Genomic DNA, 20896 nt, shown 5'->3' with positions numbered 1-20896 from the left:
CAACTTTGTAACTAATGCATCTTTAAAGTTTATGTAACCCAGAAATTAAAGGTGACATTATCTCTTCAGTAGAAGTATGCTGGCTTTCAGTCTGGGTTAGTAACTGAACACATACAGCAGTCTGTGTTTCAGAAATCACCCTCTTGCCCTGTAACAGGGTTTCTATTAAGAAGGGAAGTGCAGGGATAAAATTATTATTTCATGTGGTTTTATCTGACCAAACTACAACATTTCAAGCTATTACTTGGCAAAAAGTAGTGGTATTTTAACTGGGGAACCTGCAAGGAAATGTCAGAAGTTAAGAAGAACATACCCTCTCTGTGATTAAGTATTTTAGCAAAATACATGGCTAAAAACCCCAGTGTTTTACAGCATCTGTAGAAGGTGGTGTAAAGTTTTATGTTCCATTCCATAATCTTTTCTAGGATGAAACTGATGACTTCATGCACACTGAGGTTTCAGACTCACAGACGAATGATGACCATTTCTTCTCACAGAATGTGACTTCAATTCCTAAAGAGAGGAAAAATGCTGTGTTGTTTCTTCTGTTCCAAAGTGTGTCCCATTTACTGCATTAATAATGCTTCAATGAATAGTTACAGTCCACTATTGCATCAGCTGGACAGACTTGGTTCAAAAAGGAAAACCAGATTTTTCTTATGCACCTAGGTCATGAAACCCACAATGACAGGAAATACCCTCCTTTATTTACAAGCATGGGATCTTAGAATGAGTTCAAAATTCTTTTACTGAAAGAAAATAACCCAGTTTTGTTCATTGACCATACGGTCTTACTAAAGGATGTCAAGGTATTAAAGCAATTGTAGCCTCTTTCTAATTGGATGAAGAAAATTTATTTTTACAAAGTGAACACCTATGTAACCAATTAAATTTTCCTTTCCTTCAGCATTCTCTGTAATGTAGATTCGAGCAATGATTTACTATGGGTATTTACAATAATGTTGACATTAAGTTTTTAGTAGCTGACACATAAAACCTGAGCTAACAAACTGAAAGCTGTTTTATTTGTAAACTGAGAGGCAATGGACTGTGCTTACATAATTTGTCAGTGGAGGCCACTAGCTGCTGACTAAAGGATGGCAAGATGCAGAAAACACAGCTACCATTTTAGGTACTGGCACAAACAGATTTTAGATACTTGTACTATTCTGTTTCTTCTTCCAAAGATCAAATTCTCTTACAGTCCCTTTATCTCAGCTGCTCCATATCCCAAAGGCACACTGTCCATCTCTTTTACTCTTTACTTAACTATGTCATATGACAGACTCAGACTGTCCTTTTTTTCTAACCTTATTTCTTATGCCAGGCCTTTTCATCACTAACTTCTTTTTTGATTTGTTCAATTTAACTTTTTACTCTCCCTTCTGGCTCTGATGGTTTCCTAATACAACCAGCTGCAGTTCATAACCTCTATCAGGACATCCAAACCACAATAATCTATAGATATGTCTCTTTTCATCAGCTACTAACTCCCCATCATGCTGTGCACTGCTTTTCAAAACTTCCAAGGTTCTATGCTCTTCAGTTTTCACATCCACTTTACAGGATTTCAACCCCAATGTGTTTCTCTTTTCCTTTAGTTTAACTCCTATTAGTATAGGTGGGACACAAACATATTCTCTTTGTCTACTGAGAAAATTATGCTCAGTTTTACACTGGCAGGCTTCTAATATTTGTTTAAAAGCCACAGCTAGGGGTAAATCATACGGGCACATCTTAACATACAGCAAGGCCCTGCTACAAATCAGTGAGCTGTTTCAAGGCTATCAAGTAAGAAAATTACTCTAATTTTAGGATGCGCAAAACACATTAATCTCTAGTCCTCCTTTCATCAAAATCCTAATTTAAAAAAAAGTATAAGCAACAAAGAGGCAGCATTTTCACAGTAAAAGCAGGCTTGAGCACCTACCAGAGTATAGCCCTATAAACACAAGCTACTTTAAATTGCACAAAAACAGGGAGAAGAAAAAGGGAAGTTGTCAAAAGGGAATTAAAACAGTTTTCAGTAACAAAAAAACCATACATTGGTAGTACAGAAAATTTCTTTTTTGCTGAAGGAAAACAATCCAAAACCATATGAAATTCAAGCAGTTGAACTAAAATACTAGAGTTTACATATACATTACCATGCCAGGAATGAATGACACTGATTATATAGAGTTTGGTTTCTGAAAAGAATTATTAGCAAGCATCAAACTGCAGGAAGCAGGCAAGTGATGCTGCAGACTGTGCTAGATCTGAGCATGTTTTATTATTCACTAATTCATAAATAGCAAGCATTGCAATGAAACAACTGACCCCAAATGCCACAACTGGCAGCTGCTAGCTGTTATGGTGATGATGGATCTCAGCCACACAGGAAGGACTGGACACAAAAAAAAAAAAAAAAAAAAAAAAAAAAAAATTAATCAGTAAAGATAGACTAGAATGGCCCAAATGCTTTAATAGTGAATTCTCCATAGGGTCATCAAGCAAAGAGAAAGCAAAAGGAAAAACCCACTGAACTGAAGAAAGAGCAAACAAACAGAAAAGAAAAGAGAAGTTTGTAAAGAGGACACAGAATGAAACAGTGTGAGAAAAAGCATGTGCTTCCTGTACCTTTCCATGTTAACATCAAATTAGCAAGTGGACTTTAAAATAGCCATTTTAGAGGTAACAGACCTAGCTGCAGCTAGTGACAAGTCTCTTGGCAATCATATACCTAGAAGTTTAGATTCATATTTCTTAGACTAACATATCTATAAACAAAAGGCTTAGCCTCTTTCAATTTCACTTACCTATACAGAAAACACGCAATATTTTTGTTGCTTCAGATGGAACATCAGACAATAACATGCAGTACATGTATAAAATAACTAAACTTTTCCCCAAATGATTACACCAGAACTGTTATGATAGACACAATTTACATAAATCTACCTGCATGTGTATCTATACAAACATTTACATACATTTACAAGCACATGTATATTTATATGGATTATATACACTGAACACAAATATTCCCCTATTACTCTTACCTGCAGAGAAAAACAGTGTGCTATGTTCAGTTAAATTTACAGAACATTCACAAGGCAAAGGCCATCATGCACCACCATGATCTGAATGCAAGTATCCATGAACTATAGCACAAATTACACCTTATTGTCTGATACTGTTGATGCCACCCAAAAACACTGCTTGATACAAACTATGGGAAAAGCAGTAACTGCAACAGACTAGAGCCATGCCTACACCCCAAAGGGGACACTGCAGCTCAAAAGGTAGATAATAAAATAAAAAGCTAAAAGCATGAAATAAAACAAATCCTACCCACCCACTCAATCCATGTGCCAGAACCTTTTACACTTTGCTCACTCTGTAGACTGCAATTGTGTGCTCAGCTCCTCAGGCCTCAGGGGTCTCCCTCATATACACACAAAATATACAACTGACATTTACCAGGCCAGTGCCTCAGAACTTCAGATAAACACTTAACAAAACCAAAACTTAATTCACAGGTATTTGTCCTGGGGCTGAAATCAAAGATCACAAATTTCAATCCTCACTAAAGTTTCCACTGTTACTATAGCCCAGGTAACTTTTACTACCAGACACTATTTTAACATATACTCTTTGGAAGCATCCAAACATTCCTATATCCTCTTTTAATATGGAGATGATCTGAAACCTCCAGTAGAGATGAGAAGTCTTCTCACTTCCTAAAAAAACATGTGTCACCCAGCAGCCTCCATTTGTATAGATATGAATATGTGAAGTCATATGCTCATCAACAGAACATGCTATTAATTGCCAAAAGAATTAAGCTTAAAGTAAATATAGTCAATGTCATTAGCAAATGCACAAACACAGAGAGGGCATTGGCATTTTGATTCAACCTTGATCTTAAATACCAAGTTTGGATCTCAAAATAATTTATAGTTGGGAGTTGGAATATGTTGGTTTCTAATGTTCATTTAACACTATTAAAAACTTTGTGCTAAAAAATAGCATTTTGGTGATATAACTCAATAGCTCCTACTATTTGTACTGATGGTAGAACAGAGAGAATGATGTGCTGTGAACTGCATTTGAAAGCTGTAAGAAGTCTACAACTGTCAAAGATATCTGGATACCAGCTGCAGCATCCCACTCTTACCACCTGGCTTACAGCTCCTAGGACAAAGCCCAGGAATTACACTGGGAATACACAGTGCAACAGAGGCAATGAGCAGATTACCTCCAAGGTACAGTCATTACTGCTGCCACTACTTGGCAGTTTTCAAGCAGCAGACATGTTTGTTGGGGGATTTTAAGCAGACTAGAGCCACCAGGCAGTCGCCTCCTGCAGCTGGGGAGCAGGTGGTAATACCACAGCCACTTGCCTAACATGTAGCAAGCAGTGTGCTGCCAACATCTGCCTTTTTCAATCACTGATGAGAGCTCAGCCACACTGACACACAACACAAGCTGACCATATTCATTACCTGGGAAACATATTCAAGCTCCAAGTGGTTTGTGAAAAGGCAGTGTGAAAATTTTAAAGGGACAGTTATATTTTAGAATTACTAATTACTAGTGAATGAAATTAACTAAATAAATAAGACTTAAAAGGCAAAGACTATTCAGCATCAACCTGCAATGAATAAAACTATCAGAATTCAGTAAGTCTTTGGAAGGGTTTAACTATCTGTGAATCTACTTGAGAGCTGAACAGAGCAGAGTTTTAATTCTAGGTAACAATACTTCAGAGAAAACAGGAAAGAATGAGCAAATAGAGGGCACTTTATTCCAAGACAACACTTGGGTTACAGCCCCCTCTGCTGGAAATATCCAGCACGTATTGTTACACAATAGTCCAGAAAAACACTAAAGCTAAAATAAGTTTAAAATGTGTGGAAAAGAGAGCTTATAACATGACTTTTATTCACCCATGTTTAGTCTTCCACTTGCAGCTGAGTAAGCACCTTTCACAGAAGAGTAAGTGCTGTAATATCAAGTATAATTACTGACAACTTTACATCTCTGTCATCAGCCAAATCACTTTTGACATTATTCCATGTATGGCATCAACAGCCTTATTAATTCAGGCAAGAGCACCTTTAAATGGAAACCAAAAAAATTCAACAGCTTGCACCAGGTGACATGGAATAGTATTCAAATGGCCTTTCTAAATCAGAACTGCACAAGAAAACACCCAGAGGTGACTGACTGGGACAGTTATTCATTTTCTGCATTTCAAAATCTCTTCAAAACATGGGGTGCTTTTCTAAGGCTGAAGTAATGAAGATGAGGACAAGACACAGAAAAAGAAAAGGATTTTTGTAACCATTATCTTAAAGAACTGAATAAGGTTCACCATTTTATCTCAGAATGTTTCTTATTTAGAGTTTACTTTGTAACTCAGTCTTAAAAAAACTCATCATGTTTTCAGTTCTTAGCTTCCCTAAATAGTTCCAAAATAAGTAACATGTTTGTCCCTCTGTAACAAAACTTCAATTGAAGAAAAAACTCGGTTTCTCTCCATCATTTCCCATTTCCTTATGTACCAATTAATGATTAAAAGATTTTTTTCATCCATTCCCCTCTTGTCTTACTGGCACTGCTTCAAGAAAGAAGACAGCAATACTGCCCATGCTTGCTGTAACTATCTTGGTTGGATACTCACAGCTGCAGGCATGGCTATGTGACTCTGGACATAGGGCTGGTGATGTAGTGTTTGAACTCCATGATCAGAATACAGCTGGTATTAAAAAAATACAAAAAAAATTAGCACAAAAGCTTTTTTCACAATGTTCAGTTTTTTAAGCCTTTCATAGGAATTTAGAACCCTTAAAACTTCAAAATGTGGCCTATGCTTATCTGAACTACTGACTTCTTAAAAAATACAATTTCAATATTTAAATCTATGTTTTCCCCACGGATTAGCAAAGTTTAGTAAACTGAGTTTATCTTACATCAGTGTCACAAACCACTTTCTTTGACAGAAGTAGCAGCTTCTCTATTACAAATTTCACTCAGCTCTAATGGGAACAGTGTTTAAATGTGTAGATGAGCACACTGAAAATGTAATTCCCAGCAGTATTATACTATAAAATATTTACATACAAGTAATATTCTTGGAATTTTACACCATTCTTCTGAAGTTTGACACACTGCTTTGTTTAACATGAACACACTGTCTACCTGTAAACCAAGAGCACATTATATCCAAATATTCCTTAAAGAGTTTCAACTACTTTCTTAGTGCTCATGGATTTCAGATCTCTGTATACCTTTCTATCAAAATCATGAAATAGTAAAGATAAAATAGTACTGTTAATAATATTATGATTGTAAAATATATACCAAGATTTACACATCTTCAGAAAGGAAGAAAAATCCCCATAACCCAAGCCTTGTATTATTCAGTATCTTTGTAGGGAAATTAAATTACTTCAGAATGTCAAAATTTTCCACTTCAGATGTCTGAAAGACCAGTTTTGGAATATCCCTTGTAGGAATAAAATACCCATTTACTTTTGGAACCATACTTGATTACTAGTATTAATCATTAGATGTCCTAATTTAACATCTGTTTTGGCCTCCCTGTTCATGAGGAATGAATATTTGGGAAGCACCAATTAATACCAAAGTGAAAATGTGTGTAATTCAGTTTTTCCTGTAGCCAGCTACTATAATTTTTAATATCCAATCATGAAGAGATTGATGGAATGATTAAGTTTTTTTTTGTTCACAGTTTTTTGATTCTATATCAGTAACATTTCTAATGCTTAAGAAGTTTTTAAAAGTACAATAAATCACTCTTAATTAATTCAGATCATCAGAATATTTAGAAACAAGTTGCTACTCACAGAATAATTACTTTAGAAAACTATTGTGGTTCAGGGATATTCAAGGCAACATTCCAAAGAATGAACTCCCCTTTTATTTAAACATTACTTGCAAACAAAACCAACTGACAACTCCTTATATTGCTGTCTCCAATACATTTGTGGCTCTCTAAAATATTTCAGAATCAAAGCATTCTCCTAGACAGGAAGGGAAGTTCTAACTTGAGGACACCTGAAATTATTTAACATCAACATAAGTACCAGAACAGTTGACATCACTGCTCTAACAGCTAGTGCTTAAAACAAAAGATGTTATTTTTCCATCACAAATAAGCACTTCAATTTTCAGTACACTTTTTTACAGTTTTTTATAATACCTCAGGAACTGCAGCTTCCATTAGGAGAGGTGGAGATATACATCCACCTTCCTGGTTAATTCCTATCGGCTGATAAAAGACTTCAGATGGTTGCAGATACAGGAGTGGAGGTGAAGAGGTAGGAGACTGAAATAAAACACATTATTCTAATAAATTTTATAATTTAAGCAGGATAAAGAGAAGAGCTTATTTTACAGTCTTTCTGCTACATATAAACAAAAGATAAAGCTCTAAAATAAAGTGTCAAAGTAATCTTTGATAACCTAAAGAAACTAAGTGAGAGGGAAGTAGACAGAAAGCCAGGTAGTACAAGAAAAAAAAGTCCTTTAATTTTACATGGTTTTCAGATTTGATTTACACTTTGAAGAGCATTGCAAAATCCTAAAACTTGTGAAATTCATTTAATCCAAAATCACAGAAACTTACCAGAGTTAAATTTTCCCTTGCAACACGGTTACACTAGCAAAACAAGTTTTTTGTTTTAAAATAACTAGAGTATCTCTGTAATTCAGCACCCTGATTTCAAAGCAGTAGATTGATCTATTAGAGTAGAACAGACCATAAATGGACAAGGCTGGCTGCTATTAAAGTAACAAAGCTGCATTGTAACAGCTCAAGCTTAAGGGACTTGGTCCCCCCTTCAGGTTCAAACTCCTGAAGTTCCTCAAGTGTCCAGATTTCCATATTAAGCTGCTCTTTCACAAAACAGATAAACTCTCCCCCCAAAATGACTAAGTTAACAATATCTTCTTCAAGGGCTTGGGTCTAATTTCACCCAATGTGTGTCCACGTGCTCCTGACAACTCTACCCCTATGAAATGTCACAGTTATCAGTTAATTGCTAAGTTAATATCTATTTCTTTAATCAGGTGAAATTTGGTAGTTTTTACCTGCTTCTAAAGAATTTGTTAGGTAATTTGATATAACTATTTTGCTGAATGGAAGGGGAGGGGAAGATGTTTTCTCTACATCAGACTTATATTTAATGTTTCAACAGATGTTATTTTATGCCTTCCATTGTAGCAGTAAATGTTGTAAATACGTTACTAAAACACAGCAATTAATACTAATTTCAACTAAGTTGTGAGTAGTGGGAAATCTCACTCTTAGATAAGCACAGCATACCTTCAAACTAGGAGAAAAGTAATGTTAAAATGCTGCAACTATGAACTGTATTTACCTGTGGAACAGACCACTGCCACTGACTTGAAAGACACTGTGTTGGTGCCTAAAATTGAACAAGAAGCTGTCACTAATGTGGTGAAGAACAAATACACGCAGAATACTTCTATTTTCAAATCTGTAATTAATTCTTAACTAAAAAGAGGAAATATGATTTTCATTAACCCCCAAATTACTCAGGAACATGGTTTTATCTATTTCCACTCCACCTCCAACTTGACCATTTCATAAACTTCAAAAACACTTAAGTCAGGTTCTCAACAGAGGTGCTCAGAGCACATGAATCAATGGACCCAAGCTGGACCACTAAAGAACGTAGCTTTAAGGGAAAGATCCTTTATGATGAGAAGGGTAAAGTATAGGAAAAGGCTCTCCAAAAATGTTGTGTGCAATCTTCATCATTGAAGCTCCTTAAAACCCAACTGGCCAAGTACCCAAGAAACCTGATCTAACCAGCCCTACTCTGAGCAGGAGTCTGGCTTAGATGATAAGGCAGTCGTCCTGCAATACTCATGAAAATGTAATTTTGTAAATTTTCATGTAGTTACATAAGCAAAATAAATTGTATTCTACTGAAAAGTCTTCAATGAAGTTAAAATATGTTTCACACTACTACTATTATGAACTATTTCCTCAGAATAAACAGACCTGGGACAGTGCTGCAAATAGTACTGCATGGCTGGAGGATTAGTGATGGTCTGAAAATCATTTTCAAACAGATACCTGATAATGGTACGTAGGAGACTGATAAACAGGTGGAGCAACCATCACAGGTGAACTGGAAACAGAGCGAGACTTCAAAAGAAAAGAAGTTACAAATCTTAATGCAGCAATTTCATAAATTGTCACTCCTGTTACACACAGCTTTGGAGTAGTATGATACTGAAACCCCCCTCTCCCTTTTGAAAATGATTGACAAAATTTTAACCTACACCCAAACTGTTTGCTTCAAATCCAGTGTCTCTACCAGCTTATGTTAGATCAAACAAAAATCTCTGGCATACTCACACCTTCCGAGAAAGCACTAGGCCATCACTATCTAGAGATAGTAAAACTTATTCCTGGGGCAAGGCCCAGATTGATTATGAACAGTCCTGTTCAATTGGTCACACCAAAGGAAAAGTGCTCTGTAAAAGCAAAATAAACTGAAGTGTTCTTTAAATAAAACCAACCAAGTAACACAAAATAAAGTCTAACATAAGGAAGCCATTTAAACATCTAGCACAAGGCATAGCCAAAGAAAATGAAGCAGAAGGGACTTGAAAACACTGCAGCTATCCTAGTCCATAGAAAAGCATAAATACCAAAATAAATTCCTTACTGGCCATGGCTGCTGAACAGGAGAGACTTCAGATGTATGAAAATAAGCTACTCCATTATGGTAAACATAAGGATATCCACTCGAAGTGGTCAAGTACATTGTACCAGCTTCTGGTGATACAGCAGTAGTTGCATACATTGTACCAGCTTGTGGTGTCACAGCAGAACCTGGAATAAATATTTGAAAACTTACTTGTAAATAACTTTTTTCACATGTGTACACCATGAAAAAAAGAGAAGATCAGTTTTGATCTTCACAGAAAGAAAATATTCAAAGGAAAGAACATGGAGCAGTTTGTCTAAAGCCATCTCAATTCCCTCTCAAACACAATCATGAAAGCAGATGGCCACAGGATGTCTCCAGAGCTAGATGGGAAAGGCTGCAGTAGATGACATCCATACAAATAATTAAACACAACTCATAATATGAGGAGATTTCTGGAGAAAAAAAAAGGGAAAATTAATTCTGTAGCTGAAGCTGAAATCACAAAATAGTAACATAGTACAGAAAAAAAATCAGGAAGAACACAACGTAAACAACATCACTAAGTAAGTTTTAGTTTTTCATCTTGCCTTGCAAAGGTAAAGTGCCATTTTATGAACAGACAGAACACTGCAGAGATCACCAGAATGCTCAGTGGATGACCAAAAAGGGTCACACAGGGATTCAAGAGCTTTTACAGATAGGAAGAGTTTGACTAATTCCTAGAAAAGCATTAAGACACCTGGATACAACACGGCTGATAGATTATCCATAGACAGGCTAAGATGTTTGTTAGGATAATGTCAAGCACACCTTAGGAAAACTAAAGGCTGTTTTAGCTCCAGTAAGCAATCTAGAATAGCACTTACTGGTATCTCAGATGAGGGGATCAACACAATCCCATGGCCAACAATCCTGCCCATTAGCTACCAAGTAATTGCACAAGTAACTGCACAAACTTTCTGCCACTGTTGAATAAGTCTCTGGCAAAGAAAAAGGAAATCTTCCTCATCAAAGGCAGAAAATTCATTGATGAAAAAATACATTTTGATGCTGGGCAAAAGCAAACCAAGCGGCTCTCCCAATTATGCTTAAAGCTCTCACCCCAAATGATCCTAGGACAGAAGAGCTAAAAATAATTTTGCTTTACTGAATGAAACAAGTAGTGCACACTACTTGTAGTGCACACTATAGTGCTTATAGACAAGCACTATATATGTGGGCTACAGAGGACAGCAGTTAATTGTCCAGCTCTCTAATTCTGAGTAATACAATGGACCCCACAGCTCTACAGTGACATTGTAAGTACAGGTGTTCTGGCCTCATGAGCCCAACATGAGCTGCATCCTGGTGACAGATACACTGAGCATGAGAGCAGACATACTGAAACCAGGCCCTAGGAAGAGTCTGGATGGCAATATGATCTTATACCATAGATCTATCCTAGGCATGAGAGACAACAGGTAGTTGAACAGGTCTACAAATAAAGATCTCAAAAGAATGCAGAAGCTTTCTTTGAAAAGCTTTTTTTAAAAGATTTTTTGGTTTACCCCTCTGTTGCCTCATGTCTCAATTAAAACACAGAGATATGCCCCTTTTCTATCAATTTACACATTCATTACAAGTGTCTGAGGAAGGAACTCCCACAAGTCAGGCAACACAACTGAGAAAATACAAGTCAAAGATGGAAAGTGAAACAAAGCAAAGCAAGAAAATGGCCCACAATCTCATGATGATAGCAGAGCACAGATCATACTGAATAATTTCTAGAGCAAAGAAACTATACAGTTGGAACAAGTATTCCATTGCCCCGGGGCAAATAATAACCCATACACTTACAGAAGGGAAAAGGGCATACTTGGGCACAAGGAGGGGAGGAGGCAAACTTCCTGACTTCAGCAAGTGTGTCTGCACCAACAGCAGCAGTGTACACGAGAACCACTTCTGACAGAGCATGACAAACTAAAGAAAGCTTCAGAATTAAATCAACACTCTTCTGAATTCTGGCCTCAGAATGAAGATAAGCAAAAGGATGGGTTTTTCCTAACTGTTCCAAAAGGTACCACAGGACAAATACTGCAGCAAAGTCCCAAAGTACACTTCATTGCCTGCTGCACTTACAAAAGAAATCTACTTTGCATTTCTGAGACACAGCCCTTACTAATGACAACTGACAGGTCTCATCTTAAAAGTTGGTGATTTATAGACTACATTTTCAGTATCCATTGAATATCTTAGAACAAACAGCTCAAGAAGAGAGTGGGGACTGCAACCCCCCTTTCCTTATGGTTTCTATCAAAGAAAGCAAGATACAACAATCCTAATGGGTTTTAATAACATAAAATAATCTATGAATAACAATGCCACTAACCAGCAGAGCCTGCTTTATCCTGTAGAACCTGTGAGGACACACTGAATGTTTAGATTTAAGATTCTGCCAGGAAACTTGAATTTCCATTCAGTTTGTTCCTAGATAGGTAACTCTCTCCAATAAAGTAAAAGAAACAACACATTGAGAGATAAAAGAACCAAGACACCATAAATCTATTTGTTTCAACATTTCCACTTGCATGCATTTGGTTCCACTGCAAAGCATTCTGAGCACATGACACACACAGCATTAATGCAGTGCAAGACCAGGTACATCTTGGTTAAAAACTTATATTCATATAGACAATACACAAATGCAAATAAAAATACATACGAGCATTAGGACTCCGCACTTGTTTTCTTATTGCTGGTCCAATATTCAATTTCTTATCCTTATAGTTGAGTTTTTTAGCCTAGAATTAAAGAAATAAGACATTATTATTTTCTACACAGATCTAGGTATCTGAGAAGTGAAAAATAAATTATTAGGCTAGACACATTGAGCAGTTATGTTGAAACCTGATCCTAGGATATGTGTCTGGAACCTGGTGAAACTCCTCAAGGTCTGTTTTTAATGCTAACACATAGTCAGTAGACTGCAACATAAAAGGAAGTTCTGGGGACATTACTCAAAACAGAAGAGTAGGACAAAAGAAAAAAAAATAAATCAGAGGATGATCAGAATTTCATATAAGAAAAATCTTACATTAGATCTCTTTAAACCATTTTAACTATCAGACCAAACTTATCTTCAAATGCAACTTGGCAAACAGAGAACCAGAATACTCAGGCCTAATACGAAATTAATGAATTCATTTAGGAGACAAACACAATGGGGACTGTCACTTACATCTTGTAAAATCTTCTGTGCCTCTTCTTGGGTTTCAAATGTAACAAAGCCATACCTAAACAAAAATGACAGGAGCTAAGCCTCTAAAGTGTGTATTTACAAACACAGGACATACTTACATGATGTACACTACAAGTGACACATTAAAAGGTAAATCAATGGGTAAAAAAACAACCCTAGAAGTAAAGATTGAATTAACAACTGCATTCTTAGCACCTTTTAAATTACATTCAAGTACGCGGCAATATATTACTAGGAATGACCAGCTGTTCTTGTTACTCAGCCTAGGTCTTAAATTCCTAGATTGCCATTAAACAAAGATTTTGATCGAAACCTCTCACTTGTTGAGGTGACCAGAGATGAGACACTTGGGATTTTTTGAAAGGTAATATTATAGTGTAATTCACAGTACAGCTCCCACCTACTTCAGCAGCAACTGTGAATGCTCCCCACTGCCACAAGCACAATGCACTATTTTAAACTGAGTTCTCAGAAACAGCAGTGGTGCAGCCACTATCTGTGAATTCTCCTGTAATTCTTAACAGGATTAGCATTAAAAAGAGTTCTGTGGAGACCCAGGATGAAGCAATTCTCATACTTTACGACACAGTGTGTCTTTTACCATACATCTTTTAACTGCTCCAATACATCAAACAGGCTTCCCACTCAGAACTCCTGCTTTTCCAAAGCCCTTCAATTCATTCCCAGAGTAATCCTGGTGGCACTGCCAGTGCAAAGTATGTATCTGAATGTATACAACACATACATAAGGAAACCCAAAAAACTTTGCTATCCCTCCAATAAATCTGACTTCCTAAATTTCAAATATTTTTGAAATCTCTGAAGTATGAAATGTGTATTTCTGTGCATAGGGTTTGTCAGGACCATGGCTCATTTCTCAGGGCCAGGTTACAGAAGGTACAATTTTCTGCCCCTCCTGCCAGCAGATCAGATTTTGCAATACAAGGTTATCATTCTTTGTGAGCATTCATATGCTAATTTTAATACAGAACTTCAATAAACCTGACCAGCTGCATTTTCAAATTTGTGGTCTTTTCTTGTATTGGCTTCTCTAAACTGGAAACATTTCCAAGTTCAAAGAAGACAAAGTATTCTCCTGCTTGGGACCTTACCTACACAGACTCTATTCTGTAGGCTGTCTGGACAATAAACTAATAGATATAATCACAAACTCATATGTTATTAAAACCACTTGTCTAGCAAAAGTAACAGCCTGAGCTTGGAGCTCAACAGAAATCCCAACAGCATGGAAAGTAATTATTTTCAACATTTCTGCTGTGAGACATACTTTGGTAATCACAAGTGCATAATTATTATGGGCTATATGGACACACATACTGCAATTCTCAGATACTTCTTGGAATTTACTGAAAGGGCAAGAGGCTTGGTGACAGATCTGGGACCAAGTCTCTGAAGTCACACATAAGTGTACTCTCTGTGCTAGGAGCTGCAGCTCAGCACATAACTTGCTGATACATGTTAATCTCTGACAGCATTAAACTGTCCTTACTCCTCAGGAGAGAGCTTTAGAGGTGAACTCTCATGCACATTCCTTTTTGCTTCAGCCCTCTTTCCTCCCTTCTCTGGCAGTGCACTTCCCCACCTTACTGACATCACCATCCTTTGGGTTACAGCAATAATTTTACCATGCAATTTTAACCTTTCTCTGTATTTGTTCTTTGTCATTTCTCCTACTGGTGACTTCCAGTCTCAGTCTCCATTTTAAGTAATAATGATTTAATATCAGATTTGTCCCCTATGCTGCTGTTCCAAAAATCTCTCACAAAAATCTGTTATTGCCACACACTTCAGCACAATCAGGTGTATCTCAGCTCTTCCTCCACTTCAGGCTCCTTTCCATATGGGCTTTCAGTAATAGAAATATATTTAACAACTAAATAACCTTGCTAGGATAATCTAATTAAGTAATAGTCACTAAGAAAACCTGAAAAAATGGAAACTATTGATTCTGTCCTAGCTACACACAACTTCATCTTATAACATGACTCAGGGTTTTAATAATGTGAATTGGAGACAATTTATACAGAAATTTAAGGGCAAGAACACATTTTTGCACACATGGATTAACTGAAACATCAGTGATAAAATATTATGAGCTATAAAAATCAATTAAATTTACTATGGTCAGCTTTCTGTTCTTTTCAATTTCCACAATACACTTATTCTACTATACCAACCCCTTTGATACTCCAGCTCTGTCATTTATTATCTTCACTTCTGTCACACTGCCATACTGAGCAAAAAACTTCTTCAGGTCATTTTCATTAGTCTAGTACAGTAAATCAAGAGGGGGAAAAAAAGGAAAAGTTGGTTTGCATAGTTATTCAATTAATTAGTTCAATGTTTACCTAAAGACTATTAATGGATGTACTTTGGATGAAGTTTGCTACAAACTAATTATAACCCTGCATATGAAGACAGAAGAATGAGTAATTATGAGCCACAGGGCCCATTTAACTGCTGCATTAATTATTCAACAGTAATTCTAGAAACTTCTCATTAGTAGATTTATGTAACAACTGTCCTTTTACATTTAAGATCAATGAAGCAGGTGTACTAGATCTGAATTTTATTCTCTGTTAATTACATGCTAGAGCAGTTCACAGTACAAAAAGAATCACTGCCATACTTTCAACTGCAGCACAACAGAGCATACAGGTCACATAAATCCCCCTAAAGCACAGTGATTTAGTGGTCAAATCCCTTGACTATACCATGATCCCTCTTTCTGAAGTGGCTTTAACATGAGAGTCTGCAAATACATACAGGCACACTATTCGAACTCCCCACTGTAAGAAAGAAAATGTTATTTCAATGGAGAGTGGTCCAAGTCAACTTGGAAGGAACTGCCCCCTTCCAAGTATGCAGGGAATAAGACAACTTTCTAACATAAAGACTCACCTAAGCTTTGTGAACACTCCTCTGCCTTCTATGAACATTTTTTTACCATGTAAGCACATATCACACATGATGCAGTAAGCATCACTTTTGAGTTTTAAGTTTTGGTCTATGTAGCCCTTAGGTAATGCCACACCTAACACTGGGAGAAGCATAGTTATATGCAGACACCATTCATCTATACTCCCCCTTAACTTCAAGTATACCAAGTACTGTTTTACTTCTAACCTAATGACTTTGATTGTTTGTACACAATTTGGGGAATCCTTGCCACTACATCAAAGGTTTATGTGTCTCATCCAAGTCTGAAATTGACTGGTGCTCAAAGTATTACCCAGGGACATAAGGGCTTGCTAGACAGAACTATGAATTTGGAAAGACAAAGGTTTATGTGCAGAGCAGTGCATTGATAAGAAGGAAATGCTGTTCTAAGATGCACAGTGAAATCTGCAAGCATCTGTGCAACAAAATGTTTAGAAACTTATAAGAAACACATTCAGGACTTGCCTTTTCCTGCTTATGATAATACAAAGGCACTTGTCAGAATCTTTAGAGAGTAAAGGCTTAGCATTAGCCTTTGTCAGGGACACATGGCCTGCACCACTAAAGAAAGAGCTCTTCAGACCAAGATGAAAATGTTCCCAACTCTAACTTCCCTTGCTGAATTGTTTCTCTAAATTTGAGAGACCAGGTGTTTCCTCTTGCAAACAGGAAACACTGCCATGGTGATAGACAAAATGATAAAAAAATCATAAAAGAGATTGTTAGAAAGCAAGTAAGTTTTTGTTGATTAACTCTCTCCCTTTACCACAAAAATAAAGTCAACAACTTTTGCATCACTCCAAGTGACTTGAAGTAGACCTTTGGCTTAAAAACAGCCCCAAAACCCCAATATTTTTTGCCATGAGATTGCCAATAGAAAGCAATTCAAGACTGACATATAAACCCTATGAGGATTAAATCAGAAATTTAAGGCTGTAGTTGATATAAAGAATCATATCAAATGGAAGAGAAACTAAAATGGCTAGAGAGGTTTCATCCCTTCTATTTCCTCACCCCTCTGCAAAAAAATTCCATCCTCTTTATTACAAACATGCTTACACTGCTGTTGAAAATACAATTTCATAATAAATTTGAAGTATCAGCAACTGAAACAAGTCAAGAGACCCTTCAAAAAGAACAGTAAGTATGATAATAAAAATGTTGATGTTAGACAGAAAATTATTTTAACCTTTGAAATTGCAGTGAAGACAGAAGAGAGCAAGAGAGGTCTTTTTATAGCTCCAGAAATTTGCTTACTATTGGTGCAAAAAACTACTGTGCCACTTAATGAAGTCTAAATGTACTGAAGGTCCTGTACATCTCAGAATATGAACACCTCTATTTGAATTATCTCTGCCAAATAAAATAGAAGATTCTGGAATTTTTTGCACTTGTTATGCAAAAAGTCTGAGTGAATTGTCAATTCTTGTTCCTCTTCAAATGTGTCAGTACTCAGAAGGTCTCAGCCTAGGATGATTAATGCACAGAAAATACTCTTGGTGGGAACAAAGCAACAGATGAGCAAGCCAAGCACATTATGCAAAAGTCAATGGCTTAATTATTTATCTAAAGTGGGAAGAGACAAAAAACCTTAAACTTAAGCTTATCACAAATGTTTAAAGCAACTGAACAAAGTAAGAGTGGCCCAAAGTTCACTGCTACTTAAAGATTTTAGGGAACACACAAAGGCATGAGAATTCTAGGAATTAAGATCAATACTGCAAATTACCCAGAGAAGCTTACATACTTCTTTTAAAAACAAACTCTTGCCTTTAAGAAAATTACTATGGAGAGGAATATACCCACACTGTGATTGTTTGTGTGAACCAGAAGTGTAAGAGGAACAAAAGCCACTGAGGTTTGCTCCACTGGCCATATGAAACATTGTGACAGTTCATTAAATTACACTAAGTGGTATACATAAACAAAATGTTCTACATGTTTTTCTTCCATTGGCTCTGCTGATGACAAAGCAATTTTCTTTGAAAAAAGAAAACTCTGGAGAAGTGGTGTGTCAAAAGCTTCTAGCAGCTAGGTGTACAGAGTCAACTTTGTAGGACAGTAATGGAAATCAAGGGTGAAAGCTTTATTCTCTGCTGTAGGTTTGGTTATTAAAGTGAAGAGGACTTACCAACAAAACAAATACACACGACTCCGTCTCTCTTTTTTCCCTGTTGATTTTTATACTGTTATAAACTATAATTTAGCAGCAAAAAGAGGGAAGAATACCTTAAAATCAATTCCTCCAACAAAGACACGATTTGGTGTAACTGTTCCAAACCTTGGAGAACCGATCAGATTATTTAACCTCACCGGTGACACAGTGTTGGGACATGAAGGTAAAGATTCTGTTTGCATCTGATCAGTGGCCTGCTGATTGAAAGAAAACATTTTCAAAATCTTACTCGCTATTTATCACTAAATGGAACAACTCTCAACAAACAATACATACAGGATTTTTCAGAAGGCACAGCAGATGCTGAACATTAACCATGTATTTTTATTCAGAATGTAGCTCAGTGTTTAAACAAAGCTCAATCTTAATCAGTTCAGTAACTTGGTGAATACAATATGGTCTGAAGTCCAACGTTAATTACTTCCAAACAGGACACCAATCTTGGTTCAATTTGCAAAGCACCCTGCATAAATTTCAGGTTATGAATTCTATTATACAACATATCTTCTCTCTACTAGAAGCTCTTATTTTCAACCTATATAGAATGGACGTTTTAAACTCCATCTGTGCTCTCACAAACATCTACGCAACTCTGTTCTCTGCAACAGCCTCTGATTAATTTTCCAAGTGCTGAGCACCCGTAATTCCACCACAGGAAATCAGCAAGCTCCACACACTGGATGAGAACAGATTTTGAAGACTGGTATTTTAATTCAACACCCTCTTGGCCTACAAACACAACACAGTGGTCTGAACAGAAATTCCCTCTGCAGAAGAACAACCAGATTGCTCTTGCCCCATTAAAAGAGCATAACACAATGGGATGTCATGGAAACCATTATCAGGTGAAGCCTGCCTGATGTTTTAAGATCCGGGGAGCTTACACTTGTGAACCGTGAAACAATTTAACTGTAAACTCTTTTCAAAACAAAATAATACTGCCTTACAAAGTCAATCCTAACTGTGAAGATGATAGCTGGGAAGCAGCCACAGAGTATTGTCACTTACTTCTCCAACAGGATTATTTAATACTTCTTTAGCCACCTAAGAGTTGCTTCTACTAATTCTAAGTAATGGGTTAATGCTATTATTATGAATATCCTAAAGACAATAAATCCAGTTTAGTTCATGCAGTTTCAGTTTTAGAGAAGACACAAGTCCTTTCTGAATGTACTAAAACACACACACTTGGGGCAGAGGAAAACCTGAGGCTGTTAACCTGATCTGTTCAAGAGAATCCAGTATGCACCTCTCCGACTGGGAATACTACTCTAGAGTACTAACCTGAACAAACCCCATCTCTAGCAGGCAAGGACCCAACACAGTCACTACAGTCCCCAAGAGGATTTGTTTTTGCAGCAAAAATCTCCTGAGGGACATAACAGGTTACAGTCTCCATCTCTCTCACCAAACTCCAATGTATAATCATCTGGCAACTGTGTTCAGCACGAAAACTTCTGGATTAAACTATAACAATAAACAGCTGACAGCACAGGCAAAATGTATTTCTTACCTTAAAGAGCCCAAATTTTCTCGGTACAAATTGTAAGAGCCAATACATTAAAATAAGCCACAAATGCAAATACCCCAACGGAAGAAATGAGGAATTAAACACACCACTTATGAACTCACAGTAGGAAATACTGTAAATCCCAGTGAGTTTAAAGTATCACATATTAAAATTTGAATTGCGATAACCACCTCTTCATCATCAGTGTGGCAATAAGAAAACAGCATTAAACAAACCAAATACGTGTCATCAGCACATCACTTGCCTAAATATTTGTTTCTACTGTTTTGGAAACTCCCTTTTTATCAATTTCTCCAAATAATATGGATATATAAATTCATCAATCTTTTTATCGATTACTTAGTGCGTATGGCAACTGTTCGTTAGCAGAACCACAATATTCATTTTACACTGAACACACCCCCAGTCAGACCACCTAACTCCACGAAGGCCTGGTGACTAAGCGCACTTATGTCCCTAAACACCTCTACTTTCCAGAGTCCGTGTGCTCGAAGGTCCGAGCCAGACCCCGTTGCCCCGGCACCGTGTCCCGCACACCCGGGGCCGCAAGCGGCTTCTCCACAGCCTGAGGCCGCCACAGACAAAATGGCGGCCCCGCGCGGGCGGGCGCGAGCCGGGGCGCCCCAGCGGGACGGCCCCGCTGCCCGCCCGCCCTCCCGCCCTCCGGGGCGGCTGCCCGGCCCCGCGGCGCCGCCGGGCTCCTCACCGCGCCCTCGGGATCCATCGGTCCTCGCAGCCGCCTCGGCCCCCGGCACGTTCCCGGCACGCGTCGCGCTCCTCAGCTCCGCCTCGCGCCCAGCTGACGCGCACCAGCGGGGGACGGGCCTGCAACGGGCGGGGGAGGCACAGCCTGGCGGTGGCGCCGAGCGCAGGGCACAGCGCGACGGAGCGGCCCTTCCTCGCCGCAGCGCCTTTCCCTCACACGCCTCAGCCCGCCTTCCGCGGAGAAATCTCCCCTTTCCCAAACCCCTCTCCCCGCAGTCTCCGAATACTTTCACGGGATCGCTGCGACGGGGCGGCCGGGCGTGCTTCGTCCCGGCACCTCCCGCCTCAAGGCCCTGCGGCTGCCGGTCCACCCGCGCCTTCCGGAGCGGGCTCGCGGCCGCTACAGTGCCCGGAGCCCCGGCCGCTTGTGCCGATAACACCAGCGGGTGTCGGGCGGCACGGCTGCTCTGCGCTCCCCTCCCCGCAGCCTCCAGCAGTAGCACCGGGGCGGGTTGGTCCTGGCTGAGTTCCCCGCGGTGGTAGCTCTGAGGAGGGTGCCAGTATCACCCCTCGGAACCGTGCTTTGA

The 20896-nt window shown here is 38.2% G+C and overlaps 1 protein-coding gene across 1 annotated transcript; it reads right to left on the bottom strand.

The window, feature by feature from the left end:
- Positions 1–5647: 5647 nt before the first annotated feature.
- Positions 5648–20328, bottom strand: BOLL (boule homolog, RNA binding protein). The gene is made up of 11 exons (XM_050976922.1): positions 20311–20328; positions 18127–18267; positions 15135–15226; positions 12916–12970; positions 12412–12478; positions 9857–9904; positions 9714–9820; positions 9116–9187; positions 8391–8438; positions 7211–7336; positions 5648–5743 (listed from the first exon to the last, which is right to left on the bottom strand). Exons 1-11 carry the CDS (start codon positions 20326–20328, stop codon positions 5648–5650), a joined length of 870 nt encoding a protein of 289 aa, XP_050832879.1.
- Positions 20329–20896: the final 568 nt, after the last annotated feature.

The sequence above is a fragment of the Serinus canaria genome, chromosome 7, assembly GCF_022539315.1.
Source record: "Serinus canaria isolate serCan28SL12 chromosome 7, serCan2020, whole genome shotgun sequence".
Classification (NCBI taxonomy): domain Eukaryota; kingdom Metazoa; phylum Chordata; class Aves; order Passeriformes; family Fringillidae; genus Serinus; species Serinus canaria.
This window is presented reverse-complemented; position numbering and strand designations above follow the sequence as displayed.

Coding starts and splice junctions, on each gene's coding strand:
- BOLL (XM_050976922.1), bottom strand. Junction 12,479..12,915: donor CACAGAAGATTTTACAAGAT/GTAAGTGACAGT, acceptor CTTTAATTCTAG/GCTAAAAAACTCAACTATAA. Junction 5,744..7,210: donor TGGAAGCTGCAGTTCCTGAG/GTATTATAAAAA, acceptor TTTTAATACCAG/CTGTATTCTGATCATGGAGT.